Source organism: Periplaneta americana, chromosome 11, assembly GCF_040183065.1.
Source record: "Periplaneta americana isolate PAMFEO1 chromosome 11, P.americana_PAMFEO1_priV1, whole genome shotgun sequence".
In the NCBI taxonomy this organism is placed as follows: domain Eukaryota; kingdom Metazoa; phylum Arthropoda; class Insecta; order Blattodea; family Blattidae; genus Periplaneta; species Periplaneta americana.
Genome location: NC_091127.1, coordinates 15,732,384 through 15,759,976, shown reverse-complemented (window position 1 = coordinate 15,759,976; position 27,593 = coordinate 15,732,384). Strand labels below are relative to the sequence as shown.

General features: G+C 33.6%; 1 protein-coding gene across 1 annotated transcript in view; it reads left to right on the top strand.

Annotated features, from left to right (window-relative positions):
- Positions 1-1,113: 1,113 nt before the first annotated feature.
- LOC138708844 (twist-related protein 1-like) overlaps positions 1,114-27,593 on the top strand; it is a 65,255-nt gene continuing 38,775 nt past the window's right edge. The window contains exon 1 of the mRNA XM_069839080.1: positions 1,114-1,795. Coding sequence (XP_069695181.1) covers positions 1,129-1,795 — 667 coding nt within the window. The 5' untranslated portion in view covers positions 1,114-1,128. The remainder of the gene's footprint in view (positions 1,796-27,593) is intronic.

The following is a 27,593-nucleotide window of genomic DNA, read 5'->3' as shown; positions in this document are numbered from 1 at the left end:
CATGGCTATATGTTTTCTACCACGAAACCAAATTATATTTGTTAATATCTTTCAAGTATGGTGTGTTCCCTATCATCTGGTGAGTAATAACATATTTTAGTTTCCATGATTTATTCGAATCTCTAGTTTTGGGAGCCATATTTGTTTAAAAGTGCATCCTCTTGTACCTTTGAACACAAAACATCTTGTATCATGGAACATGTTCCAAAGTACACGATACTATCGGTTTTTGTCTTTCTTTTATTTTAAGATCATGTCACGAAGTAGGGCCTACAGTAAGTCTGGAGTTAAGAGGCCCCCAATTGATCCGGATGTCTTGAAGAAAGCTGTTGAAGCAGTTAATTGCTCCTCCAGGAAATAAAATCTCAATCAGAGAAGCCTGCTCTGGTTTATGACGGCAAATACATTTTAAATATGATTGTCAGTTTTTACAGCTATATTCCCACATATATTTCATGTGTTCCAACTTGCAAGAGTGTGTGTTCCAAGGTACATGAACCTGTTGTACCTTTGAACACATTACATATCCCTTCATTTTATTTTTTTCCATCCTTAATAGATCTGTAAAACTGGAAAATACATACAGGAAGTTGTAAAGGAATCTTCAATAATTATTTTAAGCATTTTTTCATTTTAAAAATTTCATTTCTAAAAATTAAAAAAAATAAAATGTGAAAAGTGTTTAAAGGTACAACAGTCTCCCCTAGAGTATTATATAGTAGGACTAATAGGCTTAATTTATATAACTTATTTAAGAAATTCACTACTACAGAACACGTGTTCCAATTAGTAGGATATCTGATTATAACTATAACTAAGATGCAACTAGAATTTAACATATCATGAAACTATTTCTGTACCTACATAACTTTTTCTTGTACATATTGTACGATAACAAGAAATCTAAATCCTGTTTATTTGATAAATGATTGTAAGTTCGAAGCATTATCGAGAACATAGGCTACAGCACCCATAGTATTCATTAGCACTGCTGAATAGAAGAAGGAAAGCAAAACAAGATTGAAGAAGACGGAGAAAAATGAAGGGAGAAAAGAAAGAAAACAAGATAATAAAAAGGAATGGAGGAAAATGATCAGAATAAAGAGGAGGTGTACAACGAGAATAAGAATGGAAGGGTACCTCCGCAGGGGCTCGCGCTGTGGTGGGGAGGTCCGAGTGGGGAGGTGCCCGCCTCGCTGCACCAATGACAGCGCGGGCTGCAGAGCGGGGGGCTCGGCCCGCTGCTCCTCCGCACGCCGAAGTGTCAGTCGAGTGAATCGGTTGCTACGCGACGCACACATGCACATCAAGACGGAGGGTGACAGTCAGATGGACTTCTCGGGGGCGACGTCGCCGTCGCGGTACCCCGAGTACCCCGGAGAGTTCAGATTCATCGACCTGAGCGGCAGGGGCGCGGGGCCGCACCACTACTACGGCTACGAGCAGCCCTCGTCGTCCAAGCCGCCGCCCGAGGACCTGGCGGACGAGAGGGCCGGGAGGAAGCGGAAGCTGGCGCGCGCCGACGGCTGCGACAAGAAGGCGCGGCGCAAGTCGCAGAGCCTGGAGGAGCTGCAGACGCAGCGCGTCATGGCCAACGTGCGGGAGCGCCAGCGCACCCAGAGCCTCAACGAGGCCTTCGCCTCCCTGCGCAAGATCATCCCCACGCTGCCGTCCGACAAGCTGTCCAAGATACAGACGCTCAAGCTGGCCGCGCGCTACATAGACTTCCTGTACCAGGTGCTGCACTGCGGCGCAGGCCCCGACGGCGACGCCGAGGCCACCGACGACAGCTCGGGTCAGTCAGTTTTATATTTATGTTGAGAATGCTGGGATTGCGGTGACAGACCTGCCCTTGGGCAGGAAACTATATACATTTATAGCCTATTCTCTCTTTTATCTTCCTGTCTCTTTTGTTTCTCCTTGTGCCTTGTCTTTCTTCTATCTCCTTTTTCCTTCCTAATCGTTTTATTCATATGGGAAATGCCTGTTATTATTCGGTTGAGAAGCTTTTATCATCCAGTCTGCTGTCAAAAAATCTGAAAGTTAGAATTTATAAAACAGCTTTATGGTTGTGAAACTTGGACTCTCACTTTGAGAGAGGAACATAGCTTAAGGGTGTTTGAGAATAAGGCGCTTTGGAAAATATTTGGGGCTAACAGGGATGAAGTTACAGGAGAATGGAGAAAGTTACACACCACAGAACTGCACGCATTGACGTAATTAGGAACATTAAATCCAGAAGTTTGAGATGGGCAGGGCATGTAGCACGTATGGACGAATCCAGAAATGCATATATATAGAGTGTTAGTTGGGAGGCCGGAGAGAAAAAGACCTTTAGGGAGGCCGAGACGTAGATGGGAAGATGATATTAAAATGGATTTGAAGGAGGTGGGATATGATGATAGAGAAGGGATTAATCTTGCTCAGGATAGGGACCAATGGCGGGCTTATGTGAGGGCGGCAATGAACCTCCGGGTTCCTTAAAAGCCACTAAGTAAGTAAGTAAGTAAGTAAGCATATTCTCTCTTTTATCTTCTTGTCTCTTTCTTTTGTTTCTCTTTCTGCCTTGTCTTTCTTCTATCTCTTTTTTCCTTCCTAATCGTTTTATTCATTTTTCATGTTTTGACTCTTCATTTGTTTGATTCTTAGTTTCTTAATTTCTTTCTTTCTTATTTTGTGTATCTGTTTTTCTTTCCTTCTTTATTTGTTTGTTTCCTTCTTTCTTATTTTGTATATCTGTTTTTCTTTCCTTCGGTCTTTCCTTCTTTGTTTGTTTGTTTGTTTGTTTGTTTCTTTCTTTCTTATTTTGTGTATCTGTTTTTCTTTCCTTCCTTCTTTCTTTCTTTCTTTCTTTCTCTCTTATTTTGTGTATCTGTTTCTCTTTCCTTCTTTCTTTCTTTCTTTCTTTATTTTGTGTATCTGTTTTTCTTTCCTTCCTTCTTTCATCCTTTCTTTCTTTCTTTCTTTCTTTCTCTCTTATTTTGTGTATCTGTTTTTCTTTCCTTCTTTCTCTCTCTCTCTTATTTTGTGTATCTGTTTCTCTTTCCTTCTTTCTTTCTTATTTTGTGTATCTGTTTTTCTTTCCTTCTTTCTTTCTTTCTTTCTCTCTTATTTTGTGTATCTTTTTCTTTCCTTGTTTCTTTCTCTCTTATTTTGTGTATCTGTTTCTCTTTCCTTCTTTCTTTCTTTCTTATTTTGTGTATCTGTTTTTCTTTCCTTCCTTCCTTCTTTCTTTCTTTCTTTCTTTCTCTCTTAGCCTATTTTGTGTATCTGTTTTTCTTTCTTTCTTTCTTTCTTTCTCTCTTATTTTGTGTATCTGTTTCTCTTTCCTTCTTTCTTTCTTTCTTATTTTGTGTATCTGTTTTTCTTTCCTTCCTTCTTTCTTTCTTTCTTTCTTTCTTTCTTTCTTTCTCTCTTAGCCTATTTTGTGTATCTGTTTCTCTTTCCTTCTTTCTTTCTTTCTTTCTTATTATGTGTATCTGTTTTTTTCCTTCCTTCTTTCTTTCTTTCTTTCTCTCTTATTTTGTGTATCTGTTTCTCTTTCCTTCTTTCTTTCTTTCTTTCTTATTTTGTGTATCTGTTTTTAATGTACTTATCACTCTTTGTAGTTCTTTCTAACTTTTTCATTCTTACATTATAGTAGTAGTAGTCAGGGTTTAAGGTAGAAAATAAATCATTGTTACAAAAATGCACAAATGAAAGTTATATTATTTTGTGCAAATTGCAAAATACTTGTGCAATATTGTAAATAATTATGCACAAAGATAAAATTGATCAAGCATGCAGAAACAAAAGTTATGTAATTTGTTTCTTGGAGTTTAATTACTCTCAATCCATCTTACCACACTCTAGGTATGCTTATTAAGTAAATCATTAAACGTAGATATGTTTAGAATCAATTACTGCTGAATTTGGGAAAATTTCAGTAATACGATTTCCTCACTGACAATAATTATATCTTAAAATACTAAAAATAGCGGATTTGTCTGCGTTTGTCAAATGGCATCATCATGCGAACGAAAAGGCACTTTTCAGTGCCAATAATTGGATAAACTTCAGAACATGGATTGCACCCTTTCCCTCTTACTTCAAAATTCCAACCTTGCGCACACAAAATAAATTATTGGCACTGAAGAGTGCCTTTTCGTAAATATAATGACGCGCATTCGACAAACGCAGACAAATCTGCTCTTTTTAGTATCTTGAGACATAATTTGGTAGGTGCAATCCGTGTTCTAAAATTTTCCCTTTTTGGACATTTACATTCAAAATTTGTTGTAATATTAGAAGTCGAGCAGCAAAATGTGACTGTGGCTTGAACCCTGAGTAGTAGTAGTACTAGTAGTATTTTGCCTGGCAGAATTAAGGCCATAAGGCCTTCTCTTTCACTTAACCAGGTTTGAATAATATACATGAAATACATAATTATGTAATAGAATACAAAACAACACAAAAGAAGATACCTTAGAGGTTACATAAAATAAAGTAGAAAATTACAAATATTCAAGATCAGTTACATAATATAAGGGGAATATTATAACTTACCTACAATTTATAAGACATAACTGCTCGAGATAAACTCGACGATTACATATTATACCAATAAGAGACGCATGGGACAATTAATAAGAATAGAAAAAATTTAGATGATAACGAATTCACTTGATAGAACATAACTTAGGCCTAGAGTAAAGTTATACAGTCTTACTAATAAACATTGTATAGTTTTTATACGAGGCTTGTGCAGAGTTGAGACAGAAAACATTACTAATAAACCGTGAATAAGCTATGGACGTATAAACAGGCTGTAACTATACAATGGGAATTGCTTTGCAGTAGTTATATACACGAAACCCCTTGCTTAAGCGTTGTATATAGCGAAAAAATGGCCGCCCCTCTAACAGCTGTTCGTATCGACTGTCATTTTATGATGATGGTTACCGTGTAACCACAGAAGAACAAACCAAAGATCATAGAATTATTAGAATAATATTGCTGTAGCTTGTACTCTTTGGCCAAAATGTAGTGTGGTAATCGATTAGAGCCATTTGTACTATCGATATTTAACACACGACACTAGAGCGCTCTACCGGATGCAATAGAGAACCTCAGATATTCTATTACCTTTCGTAACGAAGTAATGACGAAACTATGACGTAGCTGTGTAACAGTTATACTGTTATACACGACGTATGTAGTGATTATTAGTAAGGAATTTACACACGACTTATAAACGAGCTACTCATTGTATAAGTATAAGACAGTTAAACGTCTGTATATAGGGTTTTTATTAGTAAGACCGATACACTATACTAATACCAGAATATATGCGGGTTACAAGACATAAAAAGTTGAATAGCAAAAACGTAAACCATAAGTAATGTCATTAATTTCAAGGGGTTATTCTTTGAGATATTTTAAACAAAAAAGTTTCCTACAATTTTACTCATTTTTGTTTTCTTTTCGAGAAAAAAATTATTTTATGCGAAACATTTCATTGCGTATTAATTTGGGAAAGACATTGATTGAATTCCCAATATTCTCAGTTAATTTAAGAGAGCAGAGTATTATGATAATAACTGACTGAAAGAATTTTAGTTTTGCCCTTTAAATGTGCAGAAATTTGATCCGAACAAATGTAACTTTCGTTCCGCGCCACTCAGATGCTAGTTATTGTTTTAATAACTAACTTTACAGACATAGGCTACTTTAATTACTTATTACAGCAATCAATAGAATCCGGATTTTTATGCAATTAGTCTACATAATATATTTTCTTTAGTATGTGAGCTTATCTATCTGAAAACTTAAAATGTTGGCTGGCGAATTTGGCTACTAAGATCATTATATTAAATTTTAATACTACCTATTTTTACATATTCCACACAATAATACTGTAGACCTACATATTTTTTTGTAATTACAAATTTTACATAAAATTTACATCCATGCCAAATATCGTTTAATTAAAGGTCTTGCAAAGAAAATTGTCAATATTTCAATATAAACTAACACGAAATTACAAGAATATTTATGCAATTTTAAACTCAAAGTCATCAGTACATAGCCTAATGGGATGCATATTTTAGCATTCAGTACAATACAACCACTCAGGTATAATCTGATATTTACCTGCTAATCTTGCACTTCATAAAAAAAACCTAGGCTAAATGATTGATTGTAACAGCCTTATAATATAATTCCATCGCCTGAGCCACATCCCTAGCGGAGAAACGCAGAACCCTCCAGAAGACATTGTTGTCAGCCACATTCATTTATTTAAATATGCACCGATAACCTCATGCGATGTCGAGAGATCGTTTTTGATGTTAAGAACATAGTATACAATCGCCGATAGAACTAAACTCCTGAAAATACGGAGAAATATCTTTGGGACAATGTGCTTTATGTAGCTTATTGATTAACTTTAAAATTGCACCAGAAACTAGCCTATATCGTGACAATTATATAAACGTATAATTTGTGTGAATTACTCTTCTTATTTAGGCCTTCTTTATTGAAATAGTAATATACGTTACAAGAGCGGTATGTTGACGTTTTCATGGTCGAGGAAAAGATTGAAAAAGCGAAACGTAGTTGAGCTTTTTTAATTTCCGAGAGCATGAAAACAAACATGCCGCTCTTGTATCGTACATTATTTTGTGCGAAGATCGTTTATTACATACCTGAAAGGCGAATTTCTAATTAGTTGCAATGAAATCTCCATCTTGGTTTCTGTTTAATGACGGCAACTTCGGAAAACCAAAATTTCTTTCTTCAACATCGTTGCTATAAAATGTTTTCTGTGTTTACTATACTCCAGTAGGCCGTGATATACGTCTGTCTTTTTTTTTTCCCCCAGTCTATAAATGCGAACTTAAAACAAACGGTAAGGTTATGTAATGATTTATTTTTCATTTTAATATTTTAACAATATTATTTATATAACATATTGCAGTAATAACATCGGCATCTGGAATCTTGTTGATTTTTTCACGGCTTCCTTAATGTTACTTGTTACAGGAATGCAATAAGTTTCGTGGAGTAGTAGACTTTACTTAATTTTTGCAAATATTTAAAAACAATAATTAACAGTGCGATTTAGGTGAAAGTGCAGTGGTAAGTTTCCAATTTATAATTATTATTATGTTAAACGTCTCTAAAAATAATATGTTAAAAGCCTAAAGCAGTAAAATGAATGTCGCGCTTAAGCGGTAAGAAGAGGGAAATTGTTATGTGTGTTACGTTGGGAATACTGAATGTGGTATTTCACACTTACCGCGTATTGGTTCTGTGCGGAAAGCAAGCAAATACGCACGATCTCGCACAAATAATGTTTAATTGCAATTTTTAACCCTCAACGCCGTTTTCACAATATTACACAATTAGTAGGCTATATATTTTGAGGTTTTACATGTTTTAGGATCAATATTACAGAAAAATCTGGAATCTAGTTATGAAACAGTATACACTAGTGTCCTGTAATGTTCGAACATGATAGAGAGAGTCAAGACATTAGGACTATAGGCTACACTTCGTCTTATTTCATATGAAAAATTAATCGCAAAATCTGAGCTAAAATTCTTCAGCGGTTAAAATATGAAAGGGTGTGAGTGGAGGACAACGAATATTTTTATAACGAGTTGGAACAAACACGACAGACCTCTTTCTTGAGAGCGAACATCGGCGAATAATCGAACTTCACCATACTCGAGAAACGTGAATCGAATATATTGCCTGTAAGGTATGACGCTAGTATTCGCCATTAACCTAAATCAAACGATCGAAGCGTCTTTAAACGTGCGGCACTCCTGTTGAAAAGACTGAGGAAAAATGCGTGAAATTAATTTTGCTGTACTACAAAAATAAAATCTTCTTACGAATATTTTCGTTTTAATCCTTCAGATTAAGTGGATTGTTTGCGTAAGCTTATACTTTTAGTTTAGGCTATGGGTGGCAAACAAAGTTACAGGGATTTAGGCCCGGGGATCTAGGAAGCCACAAAATATTGCAATTTTTTTACTGTTTTGGCATATTATGAGTAATGCAGCCTACAACAAAACTCCCTCTCGTAGGATTTGTAAGAACGTATTTTCACATAAAAGCCATAAATTTAATATCCTACTACTTGCTCTGAATTATATCGAAATCCCACCATAATACACAGTGAATTACACATAGAGCAATAAACGTGTAAAAATAGCACCACATTCAAAACTCAGCTGCGTACGAAACTGGTTACCAGCTTAAAACGTCTTTGTTGCCTGCGCATGTATGCAATGGAGGAGGGCTTTCTGACAGTTGACTAAAAATTTCCGAAGTTTTAAATTACATATCTTGAAGTATGTTGCATACTTAATTACAAATGACTTTTAAAGAACCCGGAGGTTCATTGCCGCCCTCACATAAGCTCGCCATTGGTCCCTATCCTGAGGAAGATTAATCCATTCCCTAGCATTATATCCCACTTCTCTCAAATCCATTTTAATTTTATCCTCCTATCTACGTCTCGGCCTTCCCAAAGGCCTTTTCCCCTCAGGCTTCCAACTAACACTCTATATGCATTTCTGGATTCGCCCATACGTGCTACATGCCCTGCCCATCTCAAACGTCTGGATTTAATGTTCCTAATTATGTTAGGTGAAGAATACAATGCGTACAGTTCTGCATTGTGTAACTTTCTTCATTCTCCTATAACTTCACCCCTCTTAGTCCCAAATATTTTCCTAAGCACCTTATTCTCGAACACCCTTAACCTCTGTTCCTCTCTCAAAGTGAGAGTAGGCCTACAAGTTTCACAACCATACAGAACAATCGGTAATATAACTATTTTATAAATTCTAGCTTTCAGCTTTTTCGAGAGCAGATACTGTTGCTCCAAGATATTTGAATTTTTTCACTTTTCCAAAGGATAAATATTCAATTTTTACATTTCCATTTTGTAGGTTATTTTGTTCCGGTCACGAGACATAATCATATACTTTGTCTTTTCGCGATTTACTTCTAAACCTATCTCTTTACTTGCTTCCAGTAAAATTCCCGTATTTTCCCTAATCGTTTGTGGATTTTCTCCTAACATATTCACGTCATCCTCATAGACAAGCAGCTGATGTAACACGTTCAATTTCAAACCCTCTGTGTTATCCTGGACTTTCCTAATGGCATATTCTAGAGCAAAGTTAAAAAGTAAAGGTGATAGTGCATCTCCTTGCTTTAGCCAGCAGTGAATTGGAAAAGCATTCTTTTCTTCGGATGCTTTTCCAATATTATTATTATTATTATTATTATTATTATTATTATTATTATTATTATTATTATTATTATTATTATTATTATTATTAACATCATCATAGCTGTGATAAATGTAGAAAGATTTTACAAAATGTGAGGCAAGCGTGCTATGCTGGCGTGTTACAAATTTAGAAGTGATCGAGGCCTTGGAAACAGACATCATAGCATCGTTATTATACTAATAAGTTATAAGCTGCGTAATCCTTACTGACATAAATTGTTACACTTAATAAATAATTAATAACCGACATCAAGCCCGAGAGTTTATTGTTAGTTCAATAATGAACATCAAACCAAACCCCTGCGGCTTGTGACAACACAACAAAACATCAAAGCTAAGATCTGGTTACGAGTATTTTGAGGAGTCCGTGAAGGCAGAATCGCGCTCTCTTGGCTGTTATTCAACTTTAGTTTGCGTTTCTCTACATTCATTTGTTTGAAAGATTTGTCTGTATAATTATCTTTTATGGGGCAATTGGGCCTATTCGGTCAGCACGACAGCGGGCTCCATTAAATAACATTGGAAGTCAACAATCGTTCATACCCTAAGTGAGATTCGAACCTATGGTCGTAGCATTTTCGCAGTATCAAAGCTACGTGCTTTAATTGCTGCAGGTATCACGATCCGTATGTGATGTATAAATTAATAATAATAATAATAATAATAATAATAATAATAATAATAATAATACTTAGGCTACAAATGGCTTTTAAAGAACTCGGAGGTTCATTGCCGTCTTCACATAAGCCCGCCATCGATTCCTATTCTGAGCAAGATTAATCCAGTCTCTACCATCATATTCCATCTCTCTCAAGTATATTTTAATATTATATTCCCATCTACGCCTCGGCCTCCCCAAAGTTCTTGTGCCTCAGGTCTTCTAACTAACACTCTATATGCATTTCTGGATTCACTCATATACATACCCTGCCCATCTCAAACGTCTGGATTTAATTTTAGATGAATACAATGCGTGCAGTTCTGCGTTGTGTAACCTCCTCCATTATCCTATAACTTCATCTCTCTTAGCCCCAAATATTTTCCTAAGTATCTTATTCTTGAACATCCTTAACCTCTGTGCTTCTCTCGAAGTCCAAGTTTTACAACCATACATAACAATTGATAATATAACCGTTTTATAAATTCTAACTTTCAGCTTTTTTTTGAAAGCAGACTGGATGACAAACGCTTCTCAACCGAATAATAGCAGGCATTTCAATAACAGTAATAATAATAGACTAATAATAGTAATAATATAATAATTATTATTATATTATTGTTATTGCCATATCAAAATTATATAATATACAAAGGATGCAGTTTTAAGAAACATCCACATAATTATAATATATGCTATATTATGTAGAAAGAAAGAAACAAATTCGTTAACTTCCAAGAGTGAGAGAATGTTTCTATTAGGCCTATAACATCTTCCTTTAGCATCTTGATATACGTAGACCTAGATTTCTCTCTGTTTTATTCGAGATATTTGTAGACATAGACACTTGAAAATTTTGAAATTTCTGCAGACCAGCTATTACCATTGGAATTAGTATAACTTTGTTGTTATTATTATTATTATTATTATTATTATTATTATTATTATTATTATCATCATCATCATCATCATCATCATCATCCGGTCAGCGAGTCTGGCCGTGAAACCAGGTGGCCCGGGTTCTAATCCCGGTCGGGACAAGTTACCTGGTTGAGGTTTTTTCCAGGGTTTCACCGGGATTATCACCTTGATTTCATTCAGACGCTAAATAACCTAGATGTTGATACAGCGCCGTAAAATAACCCAATAAAATAAAAAATAAATCATTATAATCATCATAATTATTATATTATTAATGATATATAATTATCATTATTATATTATTATTATCATCATCATCATCATCATCATCATCATCATCATCATCATCATCATCCGGTCAGCGAGTCTGACCGTGAAACCAGGTGGCCCGGGTTCTAATCTCGGTCGGGACAAGTTACCTGGTTGAGGTTTTTTCCAGGGTTTCACCGGGATTATCACCTTGATTTCATTCAGACGCTAAATAACCTAGATGTTGATACAGCGCCGTAAAATAACCCAATAAAATAAAAAATAAATCATTATAATCATCATAATTATTATATTATTAATGATATATAATTATCATTATTATATTATTATTATTATCATCATCATCATCATCATCATCATCATCATCATCCGGTCAGCGAGTCTGGCCGTGAAACCAGGTGGCCCGGGTTCTAATCCCGGTCGGGACAAGTTACCTGGTTGATGTTTTTTCCAGGGTTTCACCGGGATTATCACCTTGATTTCATTCAGACGCTAAATAACCTAGATGTTGATACAGCGCCGTAAAATAACCCAATAAAATACAAAATAAATCATTATAATTATCATAATTATTATATTATTAATGATATAATTATCATTATTATTATTATTATTATTATTATTATTATTATTATTATTATTACTAGTCGTACCCGTGCGCTCCGCTGCACCTGTTAGAAATAAATATAAAGTAATTACATAATTAAAGTAGGACGTTTGATCCAGGGAAGATTCGTGTTTGATAGAAGGATAAATCGTTTAATATGTTACTTAATTTAAATTGCATTAAAATAATTAAAATGCGATCATTTTGGTCCAGAGAGCAATCATTTTTTGCAATGACAATTCCTTTAACATGTTTCTTAATTGTTATTACATGCAATCATAGTTTAATGAAGATTGACATATCATTTAGTTTTAATGTGTAACTTTATATTACTTGCTTATGTTTCAGAAGTTACTGTAATAACATTGTAGAATTATGTCCATCTAGAGAAAGTACACTTTCCAATGGTGAAATAATAATTAAACAGTTAATTAGCTTCCGATATTACTTCATACAAACACAGAAACATTCTCTTAGGCTATGTTTAATAGCTTTCGATTGTTGTTGTCCAAGGCCCCTTATAGACGAAGTCATTTGTTTTTATTTCAGTACAGTGCCTTAGATGGCGTTGTTATTGTAATTTTAAAACTCATTTATCTCATTAAATATCAGTCCTATCAAAATTTTGTATAGAATAAAACTTATCGGAAATTATTTTTAAAGAAACGTTTGTTATGTAATATTTTTCATGAAAATCAATAATAAGCGAGATATTTCGATTTATTTAATTCAGGCCCCCTTATAACCCCCCTTTTAAATAAAGTATTTTGAATGTCATATATCCTCAAATCTAAGTTACAACGAACTTAACTTATATTCCAATTTTCATATAAATCGGTTCAGCCATTATCGCGTGAAAAGGTAACAAACATCCAGACAGACAGAAATAGAAACAAAAATTTCAAAAAAGCGATTTTCGGTTTCAGGGTGGTTAATTATATATGTTAGGACCAATTATTTTTGGAAAATCGAAAATCACCAGAAAAATTTCGGCTACAGATTTATTATTAGTATATATTATTATTATTATTATTAATATAGATTATTATTATTATTACTATTATCATAATATATTATTAATGATATAATAATTATCATTTTATTATTAATTTATTATTATTATATTATTATTATTATTATCATAATATATTATTAATGATATAATAATTGTCATTTTATTATTAATTTATATTATTATTATTATTATTATTATTATTATTATTATTATTATTATTACTATTATCATAATATATTATTCATGATATAATAATTATCATTTTATTATTATTTTTATTATTACTGTTATAATATATTATTAATGATATAATAATTATCATTTTATTATTAATTTATTATATTATTATTATTATTATTACTATTATCATAATATATTATTAATGACATAATAATTATCATTTTATTATTAATTTATTATATTATTATTATTATTAGTATTATTATTATTAATAATATTATCATAATATATTATTAATGATATAATAATTATCATTTTATTATTAATTTATTATTATATTATTATTATTATTATCATAATATATTATTAATGATATAATAATTGTCATTTTATTATTAATTTATATTATTATTATTATTATTATTATTATTATTATTATTATTATTATTATTATTATTATTATTATTACTGGCCCTCGCGCACTGAAGGACTGCTATGTTTAGCATGAAACAAATGAGGATCTGTCGCGCGTCAGTAACGCAACAATGAGCGCAACCCGATACTGCTGCCGCCACTGGCAATTCCGAGATCTTTCGTCAGCGCCGAAATCTGACGATGCGGATCTAGCCAGAAGGCCATAGCGGCTGCCCGCGGTTCGCGCCTCTGACAGTACAGAGAAACGTTGGGGAAGGTCGATAACCGTGGTTGCTGGTTGGACCTCATCCAAATGGATCCAGATCACATCCCATCAACTTCCAAACTTCAATTGTAATTGGTTTGCAGCCTACATTCTTCTCAATTTGAAGTCTGTCTTCCTACGGAAGCTATTTTTAAGAATGTGTACATGTTGGAACTGAATGATAATAGTAATATACGTTACAAGAGCGGTATGTTGACGTTTTCATGTTCGATGAAAAGATTGAAAAAGCGAAACGTAGTTGAGCTTTTTTAATTTCCGAGAACATGAAAACAAACATACCGCTCGTGTATCGTACATTATTTTCTGCGATGATCGTTTATTACATACCTGAAAGACGAATTTCTAATTAGTTGCAATGAAATCTCCATCTTGGTTTCTGTTTAATGACGGCAACTTTGGAATACCAAAATATCTATCTTCAACATTGTTGCTATAAAATGTTTTCTGTGTTTACTATACTCCAGCAGGCCGTGATATACGTCTGTCTTTTTTTCCCCCCAGTCTATAAATGCGAACTTAAAACAAACAGTAAGGTTATGTAATGTTTTATTTTTCATTTTAATATTTTAACAATATTATTTATATAACATATTGCAGTAATAACATCGGCATCTGGAATCTTGTTGATTTTTTCACGGCTTCCTTAATGTTACTTGCGTTACAAATGCAGTAACTTTTGTGGTGTTGTAGAGTTTACTTAATTTTTGCAAATATTTAAAAACAATAATTAACATTGCGATTTAGGTGAAATTGCAGTGGTAAGCTTCCAATTTATAATTATTACCAGGGAAAGGATTTATATGTAAATACATATTTACTTATAAAGCTAATATAATTTATATTTTGCATTATCTTTATGTTTCACAATGTGTAGGGTTGAAAAATCCTACTTTTATTTTCCATATTTTTCCATATTTTAGAGTTTAGTACATATTTTCGTTAATTTCCATATATTTTCCATATTTCATATAAAACAGTCCATATTATATTAGGTTTAACAATAAAACAAAACAAAATTCCATTAACTTTTAAAAATACATTTCAACAATAGAGATTTAAACACATGTTCAGTAATCCCTTTAACATCAGAGTTATTTGAAAATTAGCAGTCCTATCAACAATGGGAAAGTAAGTTACAAAACTGTATTAATTTAATTTAAAATTTTTAACAGACTTCAGTTGTGCAGCTCAACAGTTAAATGCCAGTCAGAGTACACATAGGTTCAGTTTTGTAAATCATACTATAAAGACGGTAAATATGCCAAAAGTACGTCATTCAGTCAATTTAAAATCAAAACTAACAAGTTACATTTCAGAATTTAAAGAAGATGGTTTATCAACTGACAATAAAATATTATTTTGTAATTTGTGTCAGTGTGCAGTATCATCTACACAAAAGTTCCTGGTGCAACAACACATTACAACTAGTAAACATCAGGCCAACAAACAACTAAATTCCAAGCAGAGACAATTGTTTTTAACACAACCAACAACATCGAATGTAAGATCTGAGTTTAACATCGACCTGTGCCGTTCTCTCATCTCTGCTGATATTCCTCTCTACAAACTAAAGAATAAGGTCTTCAGGGAATTCCTTGAAAAATATACTCAACATACAATCCCGGATGAGTCAACACTTAGGAAGACGTATGCTCCATCCATCTACGATGAGACAATACAGAAGATAAGAGATGAAATTAAAGATAGTTCAATTTGGGTTTCCATTGATGAGACTCCCGACAAAGAAGGTAGACTTGTTGGTAATGTAGTTATCGGTTTGTTAAGTGAACAATATTCTGAACGAATTCTTTTACATTGTGATGTTCTAGAAAAGTGCAATAACAAAACTATAGTTAAACTGTTCAACGAAGCTATGGGTATCCTGTGGCCAAAGGGTATTATGTACGATAATGTGTTATTCTTTATTAGCGATGCTGCCCCTTATATGGTCAAAGCTGGACAAGCATTATCTGTTGTATATCCTAAATTGACTCATTTTACTTGTGTGGCGCATGCATTTCATCGTGTGGCAGAAGTGGTCAGAGACAATTTCCCTAAAGTAGATTTGTTGATTTCATCAGTGAAAAAAGTATTTCTCAAAGCTCCCAGTAGAGTTAACGTGTTGAAAGAAATGTACCCTGAAATTCCATTGCCACCAAAGCCAATTTTAACTAGATGGGGTACATGGCTAGAAGCAGTTGAATATTATGCCGAACATATAGACTCTATTAACAATGTTCTCCTTGCATTGGACTCTGAAGATGCAGTCTCAATTGATACTGCGAAAACAGTTACCTGTGACATAAGTGTGAAGAATGACTTAGCTCACATTCAGCATACATTTTCATGCATCATAAAAACGCTCAAAAGTCTCCAAAATAGGCACCTTTCACTATCTGAAAGTTTTGAAATTATAAATAGTACTGTGGAACAACTGAATCGTGGTAGAGGTAAAGTTGCAGATGCAGTAAGAGCTAAGGTGGACACTGTACTTTCAAAAAACCCTGGATATGAAGAACTACAAAAGGTTGTTGCTGTGATGAGTGGTGAATCAACAGTGAAGATTAACTTGGACTTATCCCCAGCAGACATTGTGAAATTGAATTATGTACCAGTTACTTCTTGTGACGTCGAACGCTCTTTTAGTCAGTATAAATCTATCCTCAGAGACAATAGAAGAAGATTCACTTTTCAGCACTTGAAAGAAATGTTTGTAACCTATTGTTATGGTAACAGACAATAAAAATTGTGTTTTGTTGAAACTACATTGGAAGATAAGGTACGTCCATTATATTTTTTGTTTAGTTTGATTAAAATGTACCAATATTTAACGTAAATAGTCATTTTTTTATAATTTTAAGTCCATATTTAATTCCATATTTTGGTAAAAATCCATATTTAATTCCATATTTTGGTAAAAATAACTACATATATATTTACATATTTCATATATTTTTAGTCCATATAAATCCGTTCCCTGATTATTACTATGTTAAACGTCTCTAAAAATAATATGTTAAAAGCCTAAAGCAGTAAAATGAATATGGCGCTTAAGCGGTAAGAAGAGGGAAGTTGTTATGTGTGTTACGTTGGGAATACTGAATGTGGTATTTCACACTTACCGCATATTGGTTTTGTGCGGAAAACAAGCAAATACGCACGATCTCGCACAAAAGTCTTTAACACTTGGGTTATTCAACTATTATCGCTCTTCGTCTTTTTTTCCTATCATGCTCAATTTACAATGACGCAACATTAGCGACACGCGACGCGGTCTGGTGTTCACAATTCCGCGACTTGAATCGCTGGTTCGTGTCGATTAGGAAGCTTAAAATGAAACGATGCCTGCCGACTCTATTTTTGGAGTAGAAGAAATCAGGATATCATAACTATATGCGAATGACAACTTCTCAATTTGATGATCTTCTGCATATCATTGGGCCTCAAATACGTCCAATGCGGGAGGCATCCAGCAGAGCGTCTAAGCGTAACTTTGAGGTTAGGTTTCCCTAATACTTGGTATCTCTCTTTAAGAACTTATTTCTCTCTCTTTACGATTTTCGTATTGTTTATTGTTAATAAAATAACATTGACAGAAATACAATCTTAGTTCTTCCCTGAAGGAGTAAAAAACTCGTGCTCAGGGAGTATCTAAACACAAAGATAAAGACAAAGATAATTTTTTGACACAAACTGGGTCAAGAAAAAAAAATTTACAGGAATAAATTAAATTTAAAAATACAATTTCAATTTAAGTCATACAAATACATATAAGTACATATTAAATCAATATATATTCTTTAAGAATTAAATTCCTAACGCTATTTTTGAAATTCCTGATACTAAAATTTTCCAAATCTGGGTATTTATCAATTATTTTATTGTATAACCTTGGACCAAAGCAGGTACCATGGCTCAGAGCTGTGCTTGTGAACACTTTGGTTCCTCTAGTCGTATAAAATCGGATCTTTTAGTTCCATATTTATGATGATACAATTTGAATTTAGTACGGTTTTTATGTATGAAGATTAATAAGGCAATATAATAAATCTGTTTAATTTTCAAAACATTAAAATCAATAAACAAAAGCTCGGATGAGTAATCGATTGGTTTATTAAGGCATATTTTAATGATTCTTTTCTGAATAAGTATTAGTGGAGTGAGATTAGAATTACAAGCATTTCCCCACCCTAAAATTCCATACTGGAGAAGGATTGAAATAAAGCTAAATAAATGAGATGTAAAATACTAATTGGTAAATATGACCGAAGTATAACAAAGATATAAATTGTTTTACGTAATCTATTGCATAAATATGTAATATATTTGTTCCATCGTAAGTGTTGGTCGATCGTAATGCCTAAATACTTAACTTCTGAGAATTCGGTTAATATGGGACAATCATAATTTTGAGAAGAACAATCTGAATGATGAATTTTGAGCCTAAAGGGAGATTGAGGAGATTGAAGACCACTGGACCTTAGTGAAAATGGAACAACAGTTGTTTTGGATGTGTTTAAGGAAAGAGCGTTTGAATCAAACCACTCTTTAATTATCTGTAATCCATTATTCGCATTAATATAGGTGCCTTCCCAAGATTGTTCATCAAAAAGAATTACGGTATCATTGTAACTTCACAATGTCTATTAGGCCTGTAGTTTTAGAAACAAGTAGTGTAATCTGGGATAAAATAAAAAGCACCTCATTACGTGGAAAATCCCTGAGGACAATTTCACGAAGGTGGAAGAAGGATATTGGAAAAAAGTAAATTTTCCGAACTTCATAGGAGACATGGATGGAAAACATTGTGTATTTCAGATAAACGAACCGTAATATAAGGAATGAACCGTAAATAATGTCATTAATTTCGTAGGGTTATTCTTTGCGATGTCCCGCGCCGTGGCGTCGCGGTCTAAGGCATCCCGCCTAGGACTCGCGTTACGGAATGCGCGCTGGTTCGAGTCCTCATGGGGAAAGAATTTTTCTCATGAAATTTCGGCCATTGTATGGGACCGGTGCTCACCCAGCATCGTGATGCACTTGGGGAGCTTCGATAGGTAGCGAAATCCGGTTGCGAATGCCAGCTATAACGGCTGGGGGGATCATCGTGCTAACCACACGATACCTCCATTCTGGTTGGATGATCGTCCACCTCTGCTTCGGCATGTGGACGTGAGGCCAGCAGCCGGCTGGTCGGTCTAGGCCTTTCACGGGCTGTAGCGCCACGGATTATATTATTATTATTATTATTATTATTATTATTATTATTATTATTATTATTATTATTATAAAGAAGTAAACTAAAATAAATAACATTGCAGGGTTACGAAATTCATAGAAATATTGGAGTATTACGAATCTTGTAATCTACCTTAAACACATTACGATTAAAGAGACAAACATAGCCTAATTTGATGAATGAAATACAAAGATAACCAGCTGCTTCATGTTATGACGTAGTATGTTTATTGATATGACGTCACTAGTAGCGATTCATTGGTAATGTACAACACACTTTAATTCTTTCGTGAAACAGAAAGATACAACTGCATACTTTACAACAATTTTTATCAGTAATTTGTAAAGTACAACACCATATCTTTGTGGAATGGGCTCCAGGTGAAGGGATTTGGAATACAATGAATCATTACCTCCATTCTGGTTGGATGATCGTCCACCTCTGCTTCGGCATGTGGGCGTGAGGCCAGCAGCCGGCTGGTCGGTCTAGGCCCTTCACGGGCTGTAGCGCCACGGATTATTATTATTATTATTATTATTATTATTATTATTATTATTATTATTGATAGGTAGCGAAATCCGGTTGCGAATGCCAGCTGTAACGGCTGGGGGGATCATCGTGCTAACCACACGATACCTCCATTCTGGTTGGATGATCGTCCACCTCTGCTTCGGCATGTGGGCGTGAGGCCAGCAGCCGGCTGGTCGGTCTAGGCCCTTCACGGGCTGTAGCGCCACGGATTATTATTATTATTATTATTATTATTATTATTATTATTATTATTATTATTTGCGATATTGTAAACAAAAAAATAATATAATTATTGTTCTCCTTTTACTTCCTTTTCAAGATAAAAACTGTTTTATATGAAACATTTCTTACCGTCTTCTGGAAAAACCATTGATTTAATTACCAGTCAATTTAAGAGAGCACTGTATTATAATAATAAATACGCAGAAATTTGATCTAACAAATGTAACGTTTTAAAATTCCTTTTCGGAACGAAAATTTGCAATTGTTCAGATGAAATTTCTGCGTATTTAAACGGCAAAAACTAATTATTTTATCATAATACACTGCTCTCTTAAATTGACTAAGCATATCGGGAATTAAGTTCATTCAATGCCTTTCCCAAAATACGCCATGAAATGTTTCACATAAAATAATTTTTTCTCGAAAATGAAGCAAAAACGAGCAAAATTGTGTTAAACTTTTTTGTTTGAAATATCCTAAATAATAACCTCTAGAAATTAATTACATCACTCACAGTTCATTCTGTATAATTCAGGGCATTCTTTAACCAATTCTATCGACATCTCATCTGAAAAAAGTATTCAATTTTGTCGCAGACGACGCCATCATAAACAAAACACATACGCATTCCGGTAACGTCGTGCGGTAGAAGTTAACTAATGTATCGTTTACAATGACGCGACATTACATAAATTATGGACCAATAGGAAATCCGAGTTCCATGACGTCACGACGCAGATCGCAACGCGACAAAAGTTAAAATTGAGTTAACTTTTACCGCGCGACGTTACCGGAATGCGTATGTGTTTTGTTTATTATAGCGTCGTCTGCAACAAAATTGAATACTTTTTCAGATGAGATGTTGATAGAATTAGTTAAAGGATACCCTGAATGATACAGAGTGAGTCGTGGGTAATGTCATTAATTTCTAGAGGTTATTCTTTGGGATATTTCAAACAAAAAAGGTTAATATAATTTTGCTCGTTTTTGCTTCATTTTCGAGAAAAAAAAATGTTTTATGTGAAACATTTCATGGCGTATTTTGGGAAAGCCATTGAATTAACTTAATTCCCAATATGCTCAGTCAATTTAAGGGAGCAGTGTATTATGATAAAAAAATAGTTTTTGTCGTTCAAATATGCAGAAATTTTATCTGAAGAATTGTAAATTTTCGTTCTGAAAAGGCATTTTAAAACGTTACATTTTTTACATCAAATTTCTGCGTATTTATTATCATAATACAGTGCTCTCTTAATTGACTGAACATATTGGGAATTAAATCAATGGTTTTTCCAAAAGACGGTAAGAAATGTTTCATATAAAACAGTTTTTATCTCAAAGAATAACCCTCTGAAATTAATGACATTGTTTACGGTTCACCTTTTATATTACGGGTTGTTTACGTGAAATACACAATGCTTTCCATCTATGGCTCCCATGAATTTCGGAAAATTTACTTTTTTCCAATAGGTATCCTTCTTCCACCTTCGTGAAATTGTCCTCAAAGAGTTTCCATTTAATGAGGTGCTTTTAATTTATCCCAGATTACAGGGCTTGTTTCTAAAACTGTAGGCCTAATGGACATTGTGTAGTTACAATACGAAAATCGTAAAGAGAGAGAGAAATAAGTTCTTAAAGAGAGATACGAACTATTAGTGAAACCTAACCTCAAAGTTACGCTTAGACGCTCTGCTGGATGCCCCGCATTGGATGTTTTTGTATTTGAGGGCCAATGATATGCAGGACATCATCAAATTGCGAAGATGTCATCCGCATATAGTTAGGATATGTTGATTTCTTCTACTCCAAAAACCGAGAAGGCAGGCATCGTTTCATTTTAAGTTTCCGGTAACGTCACGCGGTAAAAGTTAACTCAATTTCAACTTTCGACGCGTCGTGACGTCATGGAATTGTGATTTCCTATTGGGCTATAATTTATATATGTTGCGTCTCGTCATTGTAAACGATGCATCATTCTCATTTTACTCACCAAACTGTCGCATTTGCATGGCTTCATTTAATTCTTGGTGCACTTCTGTCCTTCACTTTTTTCCGCTGGCATCCACTAACAAATTTCAAACATCTATGATTACCGGTATCGGCATTACATAAGACTTTTCTTTTGAATTTTGTCAATTATTTGTCGTTGCTGGAGCATTCAATTCGTGCGTAATTCATTTTTCAGTTTATACTGGGTGGGAAGAATGTACGTGCAAATATTTTTAGACGTAATCGGGCATAGTATAATGAACCACATTATGTAACAAATTTCTCAATCTTCGAAGTATTTTTAGACATGAGAAAAAGACTATGTTTTTATGTTAGTTAATACTTCCAAGCGATTTGTTTTCTTTACGAGCGCCTCACTAGTTACGCTGAGGTTTAACCCTTAAATTCACAAAATATCCTATAGGATACAACAGGTTAAAATGCTATATATATATATATATATATATATATATATATATATATATATATATATATATATATAATTTGAACTGGTAATGGAAATTACGGGAAAACGGCTGAACGGATTTTAATAAATGACCCCTCATTTTGAAGCTTGGAACCCAAAGTTTTTCAGAAAAATAGTAGTTTTCAGTGAAATATCAATTTTTCAACATAATTTTCCTATTTTCCAAAATCCATCTGTCGTCAGTTTTGAGAACTAGCTAATTGCATTTCAGAATAAAACAAAACACACACACAGTACAGTAGACAATATTACACGAAGGCCATGATCTGCAAGAATGCTGACATATTTAGAACTCAAATTAAATTGGTTATTAAAAACTTAACTTACTAAAAATAATTTACAGGTTCGATTCTGTGGTGTGTAATTTTCTGGGTACAGCTGTGTATTGGATATTAAAAACTACAAAACTTGAGGTGGTTTCATGGCATTATTACCATTAGAAATAAAATATTATTGTAGTTAATGCCATGATGTGACTATTTTTCATTAATTATACATATTAATGCTATATTGATGATATGAAAGTGAAACTTTTGGGGTTATATAAGTAGATGTAAAGAATAACTTAAATTAGATTTTGATTTCTATATTTTACTGAGTGGCGGCTATATAGTACATATAGTATGTGTTACCGAAAGCTATAAAACTTACGTAAGATAATAATATTATTAAAAATAAAATATTTTTATAGTTATTAATCAAGTCGGGTTGGGTCTTTTTCATATATTTAATGGCGGTGTGGTGTAGATATTTATATGCGTGGTTCTCTTCAGTATTGGCTCGAGAGAATCTTTCATTATTAAGGAAGCAAATAACTTTCAGAATGTCTGGTATTCTTCATTGAAAATAAGTCTGAAAAATGTTTATCTGAACGTCTAATGAACTTAGTTTGCAGCATTTGCTGCACAAGCCACTAGTATGCTATAATTTTAATAGAACAATAGAAGAAAGTGATAGGAAAATTAAAATTTCACAATACTATAATATACTCGTATAAAATATGGACATTGCGATAGTTGTTTTCTTTACGGTCCGGCAAGGTTTAATAAACTAGTGTGAGAACTGAAGTTTTGCCAATTTAGTGGGATTGTCAAATCTGCTTTCTGCTTCTCCTGATCCAGACTTACCATGAGGGTCTTTCTGGTGTAACAGGGTATCAAATAATTTATCGTGTATCCAAACACAATCACCTTTTACATTAACACATGGGATTACATTCATTATTTATTTTGTACTGTAATACGTTCGAATTTCGCCCGTAACTGTTTATGCTGGAGTATAATAATGATATCGAAAAACGTACGTAATGATATCGAAAAACGTGCGTATAGTCTAAACTGATAGGGGTTTTATAGTAGTACCATTCATAAAACATCATACCGTAAAATACGTGGCACATTTATGGAAAAACTGTAAGGGCGTTATATCACTTGCATTTTTCTTAAACGAATATCAAAATATTTCCACGTATATCCTTCCCACCCTGTATAATCTTGTTATGAACTCTAATTTCCAAATAAAATCGCTCTAAAAGAAAATGTTGAGAATTCCTTAACCTCCTTCCTCATCCCACTGCAATAGTGGATCCCATTGTGTATGCTGCAGTTATTGTGATCCTGCCTAACTCTATTAAAAGACAAGTAGGACTAGTTGTGATTCCTGAAAAAAATACTTTAAGGTCTGTCCTCAGCTTACAGTATAGGAACAATGATACTCTTCACTTCTTGAGGACGTTTTCTTTGAAAGAAAAGCAGCAAGGCCTATTTGTACAATAGGCTATTTATTGTACAGAATCGAACATTTTCAGCCGAACGTCGTGTTAAAGATCGAAGTTTTATGGCTGGAGCATAAAATATCCTTAGGAATATCGAAAAGTTCGAGTAACAACTTCGAGTTATTGGATAATTTACACACAAATTATAAACGATGCTGCCGCGAAATTAAAATTACCTCGAGATGTCGAAAATTCGAGATACAGAAGTTCGACTGTATGTAGATCTGAAGTTCTCTGGAATTTAGTTTTTTCTATTTCGTTATGTAGGCCTACTATTTCTCTTGCTGGTCCGGAGCTGCGCTTGGGCGTAGGTTCGATCCCCGCTTCAGTTTCCCCCCCAAGATTTCTCCCCCAAAATTTGTAAGACGAGTGTCAGGTAATCGCTTGGTGAATCTTCAGCCTCATCTCATAAAATACCATCTCGCAATCGCCAATTTTATCAACGCCAATTACCCTAATAGTTGATAAAGTATCGTTAAGGGGAGAGGATGATATTTTTTAAAACTTTTTTCCTATTTGGTGTAAAATATTAATTTTTTTGTATGTAAAGAGCTCATGGCTATAGCAACTCAACCAAATATAAATATTTTGAAAAAAATTTTTGGGAGCCAGATTTGAAAAGAAAAATGTACCCAGTGCAGGATTTTACTAAACTCGATATATCTAAGCCATTTTTAAAGATACATTCAAACAGTTCGTTACAATTTATTTGTAAAAGCACTCTCTACAAACTCTCTATAACAGAATTTTGATATTAATCCCTACATTTGTAAAATAAATAATTAAAATTTAATAACTGTTTTTTATTTTCTTTCTTGCAAACAGACAGACTTATTTTTAAAATGAAATCAATTAGGAAAATTCTGTTACAGAGAAAAGTTTCCTAGTACTCTAGAGAATGTGTGTTCTAAATTTCATGCATATATATTTAATACTTAAAAAATTATATCGATTTTTGTCTGGCAATGTAGCAAAAAAATAAAGTTCCAGAAACAGCAATCAAAGGGAGTGTGATTTAATAATCCAGAGCTCAGGAACTTTAAAAATGACGTCTCAACATCCAACAAGAGCACAGATATCCACAAAATGTTATACAATGTACGTATTCCACACGCATCACAGAGTATTTTAAAGAAAAATTTGGTTTTGAAAAAAAAAATGAAGTTCCGGAAACAACAAACAAAGGGCGGTGTGATTTAAAAATCCATAGCGCAGGAAGTTTAAAAATGGCGTTTCAACATCCGATAAGGGCACAAATACCCACAAAATATCATACAATATATTCCACACATATCACAGAGTATTTTAAAGAAAAATTTGGTTTTGAAAAAAAAAAATGAAGTTCCGGAAACAACAAACAAAGGGCGGTGTGATTTAAAAATCCATAGCACAGGAAGTTTAAAAATGGCGTTTCAACATCCGATAAGGGCACAAATACCCACAAAATATCATACAATATATTCCACACATATCACAGAGTATTTTAAAGAAAAATTTGGTTTTGAAAAAAAAAATGAAGTTCCGGAAACAACAAACAAAGGGCGGTGTGATTTAAAAATCCAGAGCGCAGGAAGTTTAAAAATGACGTTTCAACATCCGATAAGGGCACAAATACCCACAAAATATCATACAATATATTCCACACATATCACAGAGTATTTTAAAGAAAAATATGGTTTTGAAAAAAAAATGAAGTTCCGGAAACAACAAACAAAGGGCGGTGTGATTTAAAAATCCATAGCGCAGGAAGTTTAAAAATGGCGTTTCAACATCCGATAAGGGCACAAATACCCACAAAATATCATACAATATATTCCACACATATCACGAGTATTTTAAAGAAAAATTTGGTTTTGAAAAAAAAAAATGAAGTTCCGGAAACAACAAACAAAGGGCGGTGTGATTTAAAAATCCATAGCGCAGGAAGTTTAAAAATGGCGTTTCAACATCCGATAAGGGCACAAATACCCACAAAATATCATACAATATATTCCACACATATCACAGAGTATTTTAAAGAAAAATTTGGTTTTGAAAAAAAAATGAAGTTCCGGAAACAACAAACAAAGGGCGGTGTGATTTAAAAATCCATAGCGCAGGAAGTTTAAAAATGGCGTTTCAACATCCGATAAGGGCACAAATACCCACAAAATATCATACAATATATTCCACACATATCACAGAGTATTTTAAAGAAAAATTTGGTTTTGAAAAAAAAATGAAGTTCCGGAAACAACAAACAAAGGGCGGTGTGATTTAAAAATCCAGAGCGCAGGAAGTTTAAAAATGGCGTTTCAACATCCGATAAGGGCACAAATACCCACAAAATATCATACAATATATTCCACACATATCACAGAGTATTTTAAAGAAAAATTTGGTTTTGAAAAAAAAAATTAAGTTCCGGAAACAACAAACAAAGGGCGGTGTGATTTAAAAATCCATAGCGCAGGAAGTTTAAAAATGGCGTTTCAACATCCGATAAGGGCACAAATACCCACAAAATATCATACAATATATTCCACACATATCACGAGTATTTTAAAGAAAAATTTGGTTTTGAAAAAAAAATTAAGTTCCGGAAACAACAAACAAAGGGCGGTGTGATTTAAAAATCCATAGCGCAGGAAGTTTAAAAATGGCGTTTCAACATCCGATAAGGGCACAAATACCCACAAAATATCATACAATATATTCCACACATATCACAGAGTATTTTAAAGAAAAATTTGGTTTTGAAAAAAAAATGAAGTTCCGGAAACAACAAACAAAGGGCGGTGTGATTTAAAAATCCATAGCGCAGGAAGTTTAAAAATGGCGTTTCAACATCCGATAAGGGTACAAATACCCACGAAATATCATACAATATATTCCACACATATCACAGAGTATTTTAAAGCAAAATTTGGTTTTGAAAAAAAAATGAAGTTCCGGAAACAACAAACAAAGGGCGGTGTGATTTAAAAATCCAGAGCGCAGGAAGTTTAAAAATGGCGTTTCAACATCCGATAAGGGCACAAATACCCACAAAATATCATACAATATATTCCACACATATCACAGAGTGTTTTAAGGAAAAAATCTTATTTTTCGAAAATTTACTCATTTTTAACCAAAAAACACCATCCTCTTCCCTTAAACAGCCGGCTAAAAGTGTTTTACTAGTGCTGGCAATTTTGACGGCGTGTGTAAAGGCTGTCAGGTGACCATAATAGACGAAGGCATTGCAATCAATCAATCCATCCATCCAGGATGTGTTGTAGTCTATATTACAAGTAAATTTTCCAGTCAGTAGTACAGATACTAGAGTTTCTGCTCCACAAAAGACTTTTCTACAGTAGTAGAGTACTTTACCACTCCATACTTACAAATTACCAACGAAGTTTCATGATTGTGTTCCACAAAAGTACTAGTACTGTATTTGTAACTTACTAGTGAATTGTCAATTATTCTCTACCAATGAAAGGAGACTAATACAAACATGTATTAATGCGATTTAAATATACATATTATTTCATAATATTAACTTAAGATATATTTTGATAACTATATGCTATAGAATAAAACTCGACATTCAAAATAACTTCCAAAGGGGTTAGAGAGAGACTAACGAAATTAAAAAGTCGGAAGTCTAGAGGACCAGATAGTATTGCTACAGAGATTCTTAAATTAGGTTCCGAGGCCATAATTTCATACTTAATGCGTATA